Source organism: Bombyx mori, chromosome 22, assembly GCF_030269925.1.
Source record: "Bombyx mori chromosome 22, ASM3026992v2".
Classification (NCBI taxonomy): domain Eukaryota; kingdom Metazoa; phylum Arthropoda; class Insecta; order Lepidoptera; family Bombycidae; genus Bombyx; species Bombyx mori.
Genome location: NC_085128.1, coordinates 1104970 through 1119456, shown reverse-complemented (window position 1 = coordinate 1119456; position 14487 = coordinate 1104970). Strand labels below are relative to the sequence as shown.

Sequence of the window (14487 nt, the reverse complement as noted above, 5' to 3'; positions counted from 1 at the left end):
CTTTATTTATTTTTGCTTCTTGAAATGCCGATTTCTATTTACTACAGGAGGTAAGGGAGTCGCGCTTAACACTAAAATAATTTATTAATGAATTAAAGTAAAAGTTTAGTTGTTTACTTTTTATGTTTTGGAAATGTATGTTTGTTAGTATCTATACATTACTTATTATTTTATTAGCGTTACGTTTTTGTGTAATATATATTTTTAAGTTTTCGCGACCAGTGCACATAATAAAACAACGTTTAAACGGTTTCAAGCGCGGTATTTTTATTACAATGTTTCGGCCACGTTTCAGTAGCCGTGAGCACGGAAGACAAAGATGTCCAGTGTCAATAAGCGGAGATCTTAGCTGGCTTATAAAAGTCATCTCTTGTTTCTCTGGAGACAATCCAGATCCATTCTGCACACGTGATTGCTAGGAAAGCTAAAATAAAAATGGAAAGCTAAGTATCTAATGAGAGTCCAACAAACAGACACAAAAGCAGCATTAACCAATTTTAACCAACTAATTTTGAAGTGCTACTAACAAATTTTAAAAAATTATTACAACACAAATCTACTCCATGCATTTACTGTTCTGTTAAGCAAAAGTTTGTCCATGTGTTGGCCGAGCCTTGGCCAACATTTGTAGCGGTGGTTAAAAATCGATAATTTTGTTCAAAATTTAATATTATTTATAAGTTTAAAGCTTACAATATAGTTTATACTTCATGTACTTACCGAAAGTAAGATATTCCGGCCGTTAAATTGCTTTTTCGGGCCTTATTTTTGCAACTTTTGAATACACACTGCGGTATTGTGAGACGGGTTGACATTGGCTGTGTTTGAAGTGAACTAAACAAAATAACAGCTCACATTTCAAGTGCGCTGTTATTTGACGAGACGGATTTTATGCACCGACCCGAAATCTAGTTACTATTGTTGATCGAAGATAGAGACTATGAAATACGTACCTAACAAATGTTCATCACTCAATCACATCGCGTAATAAAAATCAATCTCGGAAAAATTTAATTTGCGTAATTACTGGTGGTTAGACCTCGCGTGAGTCCGCACGGGTAGGTACCACCACTCCGCTTATTTCTGCCGTGAAGCAGTAATGCGTTTCAGTTTGAAGGGTGGGGCAACCGTTGTAGTGTTAAAACTGAGATTTAGAACTCGTATCTCGAGGCGTGTAGCGCGCATTTACGTTGTCGATTAGACGTGCGCTAATCATGTTCAGAACTGGATTGAACATGACATCGTTCTTTTGAGTGTCGGAACTAGTTCCAGTAAACATGTTCGCGGAACTGTTTAGTTTCACGAACATGTTAAGTCTAGTAGCTGTTTGTAGTTTGTAGCTGTTTAGTTCCGCGGACATATTAAGTCTAGTAGCTGTTTGAAGCTGTTTAGTTCCGCGGACATGTTAAGTCTAGTAGCTGTTTGTAGTGTAGCGAATCACGTATTAAGTTATTATTAATTACACAATATTTTTCAAAAAAGGTATTAAAAATACAATTTTTTAAAAGCACTATATAAAAATAGATTGCCGCTTATGGCAATTATTATTGTAATTATTATTTTGTAAGGTTTTTAGTTTTAGGTTCATTGTTACAGCTGGTTGCATAATTTATTAATGTACTGTAATTACTTTGTCATAATTTCAACTACTCTACTACTTTCATTATTTTTCAATGTAGGTATTGTACGATGCACCGGAAACTATAACCTATCAGTTGTTAATTAAAATACCACGTTATTCTGATATGCAACGTAAATTAAGCTCGTTGTAGCCTTACAACCTTTTTCCCATAACCGAGATACCGAATAGCGAAAGTGGTGAATGTTTTAAAATTCTCGAATTTTGAATTATGATTTTCTAAGAAATGGTCCACAAACACTTAAGGTTAAGTGCTCGTAGGAATGATGCATGGTCAAGGTCAAAATCCATAGCAAAACATTTTAATTTATTCAACTATCGACTGTAACACGTAGGTCATAGAACATAACTTCAATATTAATAAAAATGTAATATGAAAGAGCTCCACATGCAGTTTCATGCACTCGCTCCATCTCACTCTCTCGTATTCGTGCCATATGTCGCCTTATCTCTTTACGTGGACTCGTGTCGTTTCGAGACTCGTTCGGGTGGACTCGCCGCGCCACGCCTCCGCGCCGCGCGGTACCTATGCTCTAATCATGTCCGCATGTCCGTCATGTTCAACGCGTTCGTAGTTCCTGCATAACAGTACACTTGGAATGGAAATGGAACTGTCTGAACATGTTAATTTTGACAACTCGGATTGAATGATATAGTTCCATATGAGGACATAGTTCCAGGAACTATTTAGGTCCGGAACTACGCATGTCTAGTACCTATGCTCTAATCATGTCCGCATGTCCGTCATGTTCAACGCGTTCGTAGTTCCTGCATAACAGTACACTTGGAATGGAAATGGAACTGTCTGAACATGTTAATTTTGACAACTCGGATTGAATGATATAGTTCCATATGAGGACATAGTTCCAGGAACTATTTAGGTCCGGAACTACGCATGTCTATTGTCGATGTCTACGGGATCCGGTAACCATTTTACACGAGCTGTGAGCTCGTCTATCCATCTAAGTAATGAAAATAATAAAATATATCTCAAGGTGGCTGACGCCAGAATACGATTTAGTCGTAGCGATAAAAGTCCCATCTAAGCAATAAAAAAAAACGGACGATGGGGGCACTGTGTTATCCCGTCATCTGAGTCGGATACATATTGCGAATTGTATCTCAACAGGGAAAGTTGATATGATGTTGAATTGAAAATCTCACTTTGTAGTTGTAGTATGTATTTTTATGACAATTTTACTAAAAAAAAAAAAAAAATTGACAAGGCTGAGCTGCTGGCCGATGCACTGCAAGAGCAGTGCACCACCAGCACTCAACACGCGGACCCCGAACACACCGAGTTAGTCGACAGGGAGGTCGAGCGCAGAGCTTCCCTGCCGCCCTCGGACGCGTTACCCCCCATTACCACTGACGAAGTTAGAGACGCTATCCACAACCTCCAACCTAGGAAGGCACTCGGCTCCGACGGCATCCGCAACCGCGCGCTAAAACTTTTGCCAGTCCAACTGATAGCAATGTTGGCTATAATTTTAAATGCCGCTATGACGCACTGCATCTTTCCCGCGGTGTGGAAAGAAGCGGACGTTATCGGTATACATAAGCCGGGCAAACCGACAAACGAAACTTCTAGTTACCGTCCGATTAGTCTCCTCCCGAGGATAGGAAAAATTTACGAACGGCTCCTTAGGAAACGCCTCTGGGATTTTGTTACCGCGAACAAAATTCTCTTAGACGAATAGTTCGGATTCCGCTCTAAGCACTCGTGCACAACACAACAAGTGCACCGCCTCACGGAGCACATCCTGATAGGACTAAATAGGCGTAAACAAATCCCGACCGGCGCCCTCTTCTTCGACATCGCGAAGGCGTTCGACAAAGTCTGGCACAACGGTTTAATTTACAAACTGTACAACATGGGAGTGCCAGACAGACTCGTGCTCATCATACGAGACTTCTTGTCGAACCGTTCGTTTCGATATCGAGTAGAGGGAACTCGTTCTCGTCCCCGTCAACTGACTGCCGGAGTCCCGCAAGGCTCCGCGCTCTCCCCGTTATTATTTAGTTTGTATATCAATGATATACCCCGGTCTCCGGAGACCCATCTAGCGCTCTTCGCCGATGACACGGCTATCTACTACTCGTGTAGGAAGATGTCGCTGCTTCATCGGCGACTCCAGATCGCAGTAGCCACCATGGGACAGTGGTTCCGGAAGTGGCGAATTGACATCAACCCCACGAAAAGCGCAGCGGTGCTCTTCAAAAGGGGTCGCCCTCCGAACATCACTTTGAGCATCCCACTCCGTAGTAGGCGCGCAAACACCTCCGCCGTTAGTCCCATCACTCTCTTTGGTCAGCCCATACCGTGGGTCTCGAAGGTCAAATATCTAGGCGTCACCCTCGACAGAGGGATGACATTCCGTCCCCATATAAAAACGGTACGCGACCGCGCCGCGTTTATTCTAGGACGACTCTATCCAATGCTTTGTAGTCGAAGCAAACTGTCCCTCCGTAATAAGGTAACTCTCTACAAAACTTGTATACGCCCCGTCATGACGTATGCAAGCGTAGTGTTCGCTCACGCAGCCCGCACCCACTTGAAATCCCTTCAGGTTATTCAATCACGATTCTGCAGGATAGCCATCGGAGCGCCGTGGTTCCTTAGGAACGTGGATCTCCACGATGACCTGGAGCTCGATTCAGTTACTAAGTATTTGCAGTCGGCATCGCTGCGCCATTTTGAGAAGGCGGCACGACATGAGAACCCTCTCATCGTAGCCGCTGGAAATTACATACCCGACCCAGTAGACCGAATGGTAAACCGTCGACGTCGCCCAAAGCACGTCATTACGGATCCTCCTGATCCATTAACGGTGCTTTTAGGCACCACAAGCACCGGTCACCATCCTCGTCGAACCCGTCGCTTGCGACGAAGGGCTCGACGAGCGAACTAACCCATAGACACAGCCCACTGAGTTTCTCGCCGGATCTTCTCAGTGGGCCGCGTTTCCGATCCGGTGGTAGATTCTGCGAAGCACTGCTCTTGCTAGGGTCAGTGTTAGCAACTCTCCGCTTGAGCCCCGCGAGCTCACCTACTAACGTTAGGGTGAAGCTGACATAGCCTCTCAAGGCTATCAGCAATAAAAAAAAAACTTCCCATTCATCAAAAAGTATCTTATATTATTATTTTTAATTGCGTTTTTAATCCTTTTTTTAAAAAGTAAATTTAATAAGATTTTAATTATTATATACTTAGAATAATAGTAATTTTATTTAATTATAATAATAGTAATAATTAGAGATTGGGAAGTAAAAAAAAATAAAAAAAAATAGTGCAGCTACTTCGCCCTGTTCAAGAAAAAGCAAAACCATTAAAGTGTGTACATTAAACATTGTGTGCATATTAAAATATTTTTGCAAAACTTAATTCGATCTTGTCTCCGATTTAGAGATAAATGATTTTTCGAGGCTCATAAATAGACATAGTTTCTGTCAAAATTGGACATAACAATCCTGGGCAAAATAATAAAAAATAGCTCTCATAAAAAAAAAAAACTGGCTTTAATCAGAATGGCCCTACCGACATTTAAAAGATAGAAAGAGCACATTTGAGTCTTGTTGATCTCAGATAAAACATGAAAGTAAATATGTGTAGGTATAATTGAATATATATTATAATTGAAATATATCATTTAATATGGTATATAAGGAATAAATATATAAGGAGTATCCCTGCAACCTTCCGAGAGTATTGGGATACTTGGGGTCGATGGGGTCGATTTCGAGCGATGTCCAATTTCGGAGTCATTAGGAAGGCAAAGCCAAGTTGGCGTCCAAAATACTGGGAGTCCTCAACACAGCGAAGCGGTACTTCACGCCTGGATAAAGACTTTTGCTTTATAAAGCAAGTCGGGCCTCGCGTGGAGTACTGCTCCCATCTCTGGGCCGGGGCTCCCAAATACCAGCTTCTTCCATTTGACTCCATATAGAAGAGAGCCGTTCGGATTGTCGATAATCCCATTCTCATGGATCGTTTGGAACCTCTGGGTCTTCGGAGGGACTTCGGTTCCCTCTGTATTTTGTACAGTATGTTCCATGCGGAGTGCTCTGAGGAATTGTTTAAGATACCACCATCTCGTTTTTACCATCGCACCGCCCGCCACCAGAGTAGAGTTTATCCATACTACCTGGAGCCACTGCGGTCATCCACAGTGCGCTTCCAGAGATCTTTTTTGCTACGTACCATCCGGCTTAGGAATGAGCTCCCCTCCACGGTGTTTCTCGAGCGCTATGACATATTCTTCTTCAAACGAGGCTTGTGGAGAGTACTTAACGGTAGGCAGCGGCTTGGCTCTGCTTCTGGCATTGCTGAAGTCTATGGGCGATGGTAACCACTTACCATCAGGTGGGCCGTATGCTCGTATGCCTACAAGGGCAATAAAAATAATAATAATAATATCTGCCTATTATTTATCCAGCTAGGAACAAAATAGTTCAGAACGCTTAGTGAAACCAAAGAGAATTAGTTCGACCAATCGATCGCCCTGGCAACGTCAATCACAACAAATTGCGAATTAATAAAAAATAGTATTTGAGCCTCTTTCGTTGAACTCATTTTTACGTCATTATTTGCTATTCTCAAATTCTCAAATATAATGTACTTTTGAGTTAAAAAAGAATGTCTGTATTGAGTTTGATACCTGAAGACAAAAAACGGGAAAATAGGTAAGTCTGAAAAACGATCAAAGTGAAACTAAAGTCAAAGAAATAGAATGGATGAAGTTTTCCACTGGGTCGCAGCTACCTTTTTTTAGGATAGGTCCAGCAGTTGACGCCTTGCTGTTTCCATGAAAGTGATGGTCCAATTATTCTATCGTTTATAGGAATAGTGAGGTACCTAATAAAAGACGCAAGAAACATTTGTATGTGATAACTATTTATGTTCGATTAGTGTATCAAACAAGATATTTTTGACAATCGTATGCCTGAAGTAACTTTGAAGTGGCGTATAATTTATATTCTCACTAGTTTATTACTATAGATGTATAAATCAATTGAAAATTATAATTAAATCTCAACCTTGTTTATTCAACGCTAAATATTTCCACTTAATATAAGTGAAAAAATTCGCAGTTTTCCAAACTTTAGGGCCCATTTTCAAGGTTGCATCACAATGCAGCGTGTCACTATCAGTTATCGCTTTCTCAGATGCTAAAAACAAATTTGACAATTACTCCATAATGTTCTGAAGTGAATAAAATACACTAAACTAATTGTGTGCTAATAGTGTATTAATTAGCAGCTTCACTTGCCAATAGGATCTAGCGTTCAACGACCTTGACTTTGAAATCCTTGAATCGAAAACAATAGTACGTTCAGTAACAATACGTCATTTATACCTCGCTCAGACCCATGTCACTCGCCAGTAAGCGGCTCTGGCGTCCTCTTGTTTTATGCCCGTGTACTTGCATAATTACTTTACAAGGGTATTTCTATTCTGTTCTGTCAGCTGTACGTATTCCAGAGGTCGCGGGTTTGATCATGGACATGTGTCAGTACCGATATGTTCGTTTTTTTTATAGTTAAAGACATGAAGCGTGTTCCCGACTGATCGCAGTTTGTTAGGATAGTTTTAAAATGTGAAGGTATTTTTAAATCACCGGCTCATTTGTCAAACTCGGCTAGAGTATAGGAAAACGGAAATAATATTGGTAGACGCCCAAACCATATGACTCTTTATATGAGAGTCAAACACGAAACTGCCGGACTAAAAACGCTTCTTATGAAGCCGCGTTAAAATCCTAAAAGTATTCAAATATAATGGACAAAATTTGTAAAATGTATGCTGTGCAAGGATACGATACTGTGTAAATTATGAGCAAATTAGTGTTTCAGTTAGAGACAGCGGCACTTTAGAGCCCCTACCATTGACCATTGCTTACAAGTGATCACTTACCACATTAGGCAGGTTATATAATTAAACAAAAATCTACATTTCATAACCGTAACAGATTTTTTTTTATTACTTAGATGGGTGTACGAGCTCACAGCCCACCTGGTGTTAAGTGGTTACTGGAGCCCACAGACATCTACAACGCAAATGCGCCACCCACCTTCTAGTAGTATAGTTACAACGGCTGCCCCACCCTTCAAACCGAAACGCATCACTGCTTCACGGCAGAAATAGGCAAGGCGGTGGTACCTACCCGTGCGGACTCACAAGAGGTCCTACCACCAGATTTTAATTATCTGATTGCGGTGATAGCCACGTTCCATTGAATGACCTAATAAGTATTATAAATAGTCATTGGTTTGCCCATTACACGAATTCTGAGACTTCCAGTACAATAGGTCGAAAAGTTATTCCTGTATCTTCTCTAGGAAGGAGTCCTTGGAGACCGTGTACAGCAGCGGTTCCCGTTTGACATTATTGAGTAAGAGGAAGAGGCACAATCTAGCAACGGAAATGTCGAACCACTCGATCGCCAGCAAGGACCGTTACGTCACCCAGCGAGTGCTCTCCGCGAAGACGCATAGAGTCAAACAGCTGCAGAATCAGTTGGCTGACGCGCATTATCATTTACAGGTAAGTGAATTTTACGGTCTCACGTGAGTAGGTACGTCTCTCGGCTATTTCTGACGTACACGATACACGATTAAGGCGGATATATTCAAGAATTATATCGAGTAATTTTGTTGAAGTCGACGTGGCCTAAAGGATAAGGCGCCCGGTGCATTCGTATGTAGCGATGCATCGGTTATCTAATTTCACCGGCAGGTACCAATTTTTTCAATGAAATACGTACTTAGCAAATTTTCACGATTGACTTCCACGGTGAAGGAATCGTGCAATAAAAATCAAACCCGCGAAGTTATAATTTGCGTAATTACTGGTGGTAGGACCTCTTGTGAGTCCGCACCGGTACGAGTAGGTACCACCACACTGTCTATTTCTGCAGTGAAACAGTAATGCGTTTCGGTTTGAAGGGTGGGGTAGCCGTAACTATAGTCCTTAGAGCTCATACCTCAAGGTGGCGGCATTTACGTTGTATATGTCTATGATCTCCGGTAACCACATAACACCAGGTGGGCCGTGAGCTCGTTCACCCATCTATGCAATAAATAAATAAAATCATTATCGAAATCTCCATGAGAGATTTTCGGTGTGATGCACCAATTCAAATTTTTTAGCTGGATTTTCTTATATTATTTGTATCTAGCATATTCTGACAATTAGGGCCTAATAATAGGTACTGAGTATTGCGAACGGAAACTTAAAACCGAAAAAATATATCTTGTATGGTTACCGATAAGTAAAGGATATTTTAAGCTGACACGTTTTCAAGCAGGCACACGTTTTGTCGTGAAGCCGTAATGCATTTCAATTAGAACTGCACGTGGGCTTTCGTAACCACTTAATTACTAGATTAGCTGTGACCACGTGCATCTACTGCAATTAAACCAGAGTCTGGCTTTGATTTCACAAAGCGCAAAGCAAATTAGCTGCCATAAGGGGGGGGGGGGGGGTTATGCCGTAATCGCCACGCTTGGCAGGCGGCTTGGCGATCGCAGTACTGGCAGTAACTGGATGCGTAGAACCGAAGGTCGGGTTCAGTGGCGAGCTTTGTGAGAGGCCTATGTCCAGCAGTGGACTGCAGCAGGCTGATGATGAAAGCAAATTAAAAACTGTACTAAAATGTCAAATGTCCTGGTTCGTAGTGATTGGTGGATCTACATTCTTGGCTTTCCGTGTTATGAATAATGATTATACAACAGTACCTACTTGTTTACGTTTTGCAGGAACTGAGCAATGAGAACAGGGTCCTTAGAGCGATGCAAAAGAAGCAAGAGATCGCTTTACAGAGGTTTGTTAATTTCCCGCTTATCTATTTGACTTTTATCGTCTAATCATACCCGATTCTGTGGACGGAATGGTAAACAGTCGACATCGCCTTAAAAAATGTAATTACAGATCCTCCCGATCCATCAAGGGTGGTTTTAGGTACCTCAAGCACCCGTCACCGTTCTTGACAGGATTCAGCGAGTAAACTAAGTTTCTCGCCGGATCTTCTCAGTGGGTCGCGTTTCCGATCCGGTGGTAGATTCTGCGAAGCACTGCTCTTGCTAGGGACAGTGTTAGCAACACCTCCTGGTTTGAATCCCGAGAGCTCACCTAAATGCTAGGGTTACGCTGAAATAGCTTCTCAAGGCTAACCCAGGTAGGAAAAAAAGATCTAATTAATTTGCGTAAAGTTATGATTATAATTTTCTATAAATTATTTATTATAAACGGTAAAATATTTGTTTATTTGTCATTCTTTAACATTGTAGGGGATCGATAAGTATAGTTTGGGAAATTATGTTCGTGTTTTTGTTGCAAGACTCGGCTGAGTGGGTCTCATTACTCGAAGACCTTACAGCATTAGTCATAATGTTTTTAAAATATAAAAACGAACAACGTAAGAAAAATTTGCGTGAAAATGTATTCATTCTCGTTGATATATACATCTATGGATTTAAACACATATACAATTTTCAAAAGATCGTGATGTTCTAAATTAGAAATCACGAGTTTCCATACAAAAATACAATAGAAATTAGAATAATGATTAAGTAAATAAATAATCATTGTGTAAACACGCAAAAATCAAAATTCCCAAAAAATATATCTTCACAACACAACACAACACACAAGTTCTAACAACCAACTATCGCTCTGATAACCAAGAGGAGGAAAAAATAAAATCGTTATTGAGGCATTAAAACTAAACCTTCAAATTTTATTTTTGATTTATTGATTTTCCTTGATGTACTGCCAGAGTCATATATGTCCATTTGTACATAAGCATTATTGAGACTGCATACCGTTACTTTTTTCCTCTTCCAATTTTTTTATTACTCATGACTAGTACGTAGCACGGAATATGTTCACGAATACTCACATGACATCTTTGTAACCGGTGTTGTTCCATTGTTAATGGCCATAGATCCTAACACATTTAGGCTTCAATGTATGCATATGCAATGTCAGCATACAAATGAAACTTTCTAGGTATGAGAACTCCAACGCTGAACTACCCCAAGTGTTGAATTCTCACAACGAAGAGATCAGGATACAGCAGAGCAAATACAAACAGCTGAAGCAACAATACAGGGAGCTGACGCAGCGGATGAAGGAGAAGGACATGCAGTTGCAGCAGTTGAGAGATGAACATCAGCACCTGTTGGACCTGAGCAAGGATAGGTTTGGTATTCGTTTGCATATGAATGTTACTTTTATTTGCTGTAATATAAATTCTATTTTATACTTTTTTTTATAAGTTACTAGCTGACCCAGCAGACTACGTAGTGCCTCAATCGATAAATAAAATACCTAAACTTTTGTATAAAATAAACTTAAAACAAACAAAAGGAATCCGTCCGACGGGGGACACATCATAGGAAAAACAAAATTGTTATTTTTATTTAATTCTATATGAAAAATCTATATGACAATAAAAATTTGAAATTCTGCGGTTGTATCGCAACATGAATATGCTAACAGTCTAATTTATACCTTTAAATAGTACCATGTTGGATAAGTGGATAAGATCGTGAAATTATGTATTCTAAACAATAAATGCTAAATTGTTTTCACTATCTAGAAATCTACTAGAACGCGAGAAACTCCAGGCTGAAGTAACGGAATTATCGGCTAAAGTACAACAACAAAACGAGACGATATCGATGCTTCAGCGGCGGATCGCTCTCGAAGCGAAGAACTTCAAACATCAACTACAGCAGGAGATGAACAAGCATAAAGATACTAGACACGATCTGGATTTGGCTATTGTTAATGCGGATAAACTATCCAGTATTATTGAGGTTGGTAATTTTGTATAGGCTTAGCTAAGCTACATCGCATTTTATGTTTTTTTTTTTGCCTAGAAGTGTGGACGAGCTCACAGCTCACCTGGTGTTAAATGATTACTGGAACCCATAGACATCCACAACGTAAATGCGCCACCCACCTTGAGATATAAGTTCTATGGTCTCAGTATAGTTACAACGGCTGGCCCAGCCTTCAAACCGAAACGCATTACTGCTTCACGGCAGAAATAGGCGGGACGGTGGTACCTACCCGTGTGGACTCACAACAGATCCTACCAACAGTAAAGAAGCAAATTATAATTTTGCGGGTTCGATTTTTATTACACGATGTTACCGTGGAAGTCAATCGTCAATGTACCTTAAGTACTAAATGAATTATCAATTACTTCCATTTTAGAACGAGCTATTTATTCCATCAGCCTTAAATATTACAGTGTGGTCTATTACGTTAAATTATTTGTAGATGAAAGAGAAAATGCTTAGTACAGCCGCTAGTCGCGGTGTGAAATCTCCAACAAAGGGCCCAACATTAAATGTAACAAGACCGATCAGCAGACACAAACTAGATGCTTCTACAAAATTGAATGACACCAGCCTTAATGTGAGTAAATAGCACATTCTTTTCAGAACGTTATTGTGGCGTTGTAAATATCTGATAATTTATTTTGTTTTTGATAAATCCCTTACATAGGTAGATCAGAACATATTAGCAAAATTATGTGAAAATTCACGCAGTCTCAGTAGTGCACTGTCACATGATGAAGATACCTCGTCATCTGTTGAGCCGCGCTCAAGATATGCTAGAAGTCGCACTAGTTCTACCAGCACACGTTCTACACCACAAACGCGAGTATCGTCCAAAAGCTCTGATGAAATGATCGAGCTAGCCAAAACTGTACAAGACGGCATGGCTGATTTGGCAATATTCGATAAAGATCTGGCAACGGAGAATTCCACACCAGAGGAAATGCAAAAACGTATGGAAGCTATGAAAATTGAATTAATTAACAAAATAAAGAATAACGATGAACCGGCCCCAAAAAAAGCGAGTGCTTTAAGAAGGAAATCTACTGAAGAATCAATCGAGGAACAAATTATTGAATCTGATAAATCAGACAGACCTAAATCTAGAGGACGAAGACATTCTAATGTATCATTTTTAGAAAGTTCACAGATTGAATCGACAACCACAGTGGTGGCGGTAAATAATGATGATTTTAAATTTAAAAGAGAAAATAGCGTAGTAGAAAAAAAGCTATCCACGAAACCTATTGACAAATACTGCAAAGATATAATTCAAGATATAGAAAAGAGTAGCAAAGTCATAGATAGTCACGTAAAACAGTTTAATAATTCGAGATTTGAAAGCGATAAGCTTGTGGAGCAGTTGCAGGCCGTCGATAAATTGAACGAATTAGTCAATTTCAAGGGTGAAATACCAGAAGAAACTTTAAAGGAATTGAATAATAATTTCAAAGTTTTGACTGATCAAGTTCTAGATACCGCCCCGACGAGAAAACGATCTGTGTCAGGGAGAAGAAATTCTAGGAATAATCTGCTTGGAGATTCGAATTTGAGCAACCAGGATTTATTAGATGATTTACTGGGAAAGAAATGATATACAGTATTTTGTTAGATCATTCTTATTTTATTGTGTGTTCATTTGTGAAGAGAGAATACCGACTGTGATGTTTTGTGATTTATGTTTGTATCAATTCATTTTCTGAAACTTCTAAAACGTTTTTTCTATTCTGCTATAACACAATAATAATATGTAGTTTTCTTAATGTTAATTTTGATAACAAGTATTTATTTATTATTAATACTTGGTTTTTCATTGCAAATTGAATTAAACAGTATGTACGTGGTAATGTAATTTTAGTGTAGCCAATGTATCTCGTACTGATTTAAGTACGTGATTTGATAACTTACAGACTAAATACATAGAAAATCAGAAACTTGTACAAGTCTGGTGATTATAAAAAAGCAAGCTCCAACAAATTTAAAACTTTCATATTCCCTTTAGTGTTATAAATTTACCTAAAATATTGATGAATATTTGTATTCTCAGTCTTCATTACATCACACACATGTTTCGATTTAATTTGGTGATGCTTCACAAAGGCAAAGTTATTAAGAAGTTTTACAAACTATTCTGTCGAACAATATCCGAAAACAACAATTAGTTTAGGAATTCAATTAGATACCTCTCCTTAGGTCGATTTAAAGTTTGTAATGAGAATCGCTATGTCGTAATATATATTTGTTCTGATAAATTTAGATTGTAAAATTGTCCATGTATTTTTTGTATCAATTTTTGCGTTTTTTTTTTCTTTAAAAATACGAGATTTGATACTTATCTAAATCTTAGAGGACATTGCTTTTTGGATATAGAAATACTAAATTTAAATTGAAGTCGAAGGATCTACAGTTCAAAATATTCGTGAACTTTTTTTGTGTTAGTTCGTACTGAGCTTGAAAATGTTCATTGAAAACCTGTTTCTTGAGCTATAAATCGTCAAAGATTATTTTGTAGTGTATATAACACGTGGTCTATTCTAAAACAATGGTGAAGTTTCAGATGAATTGGTTTAAATAAACTATGAAATCCTACCATTATGCCAAAAGGTAGAGCGGGTAGAAAAAGCACGGTGGTTTAAGTTCACGTTGCTTCAATATCTGCTCTACCCGGATACGAACCAAACTTCATGTGATTAAAATAAACTTTATTTTGTTTTCCTCTTAAAATACGGCGGTTTAATTAATCTTGACGTATCCAACACCGGTTAGGTAATTAATGAAAAATAGAGTATTAGTTTTAAAATGTCAAGTTTGGGTAATTTTTTATTTTATATATTGTTACTGTGTGATTATGTATAAATAAATATATATTTTCGGGTATATAATTTGTATTTTTGATGGCTCATCTTTAGTTAATGACAATATGGTTCAAAGAACTAAACAAAAATGTCAAGAATATAAACAATAAAATAATCAAATTGTTTCACTCATATATGATG

At 38.9% G+C, this 14487-nt stretch overlaps 1 protein-coding gene and 1 long non-coding RNA gene across 2 annotated transcripts; one reads left to right on the top strand and one right to left on the bottom strand.

Annotated features, from left to right (window-relative positions):
- Positions 1-241: 241 nt before the first annotated feature.
- On the bottom strand, positions 242-1741 carry LOC134200934 (uncharacterized). The gene is made up of 2 exons (XR_009976060.1): positions 721-1741; positions 242-424 (listed from the first exon to the last, which is right to left on the bottom strand). It is a non-coding gene; the product is annotated as an uncharacterized LOC134200934 (long non-coding RNA).
- Positions 1742-6140: 4399 nt separating this feature from the next.
- LOC101742446 (lebercilin-like protein) lies at positions 6141-14373 on the top strand. The gene is made up of 7 exons (XM_004925859.5): positions 6141-6322; positions 7979-8183; positions 9398-9462; positions 10650-10841; positions 11242-11461; positions 11931-12068; positions 12159-14373. The coding sequence occupies exons 1-7, from the start codon at positions 6276-6278 to the stop codon at positions 13083-13085; spliced, it is 1794 nt and encodes a 597-aa protein (XP_004925916.1). The 5' UTR covers positions 6141-6275; the 3' UTR covers positions 13086-14373.
- The last annotated feature ends 114 nt before the right edge of the window (positions 14374-14487 follow it).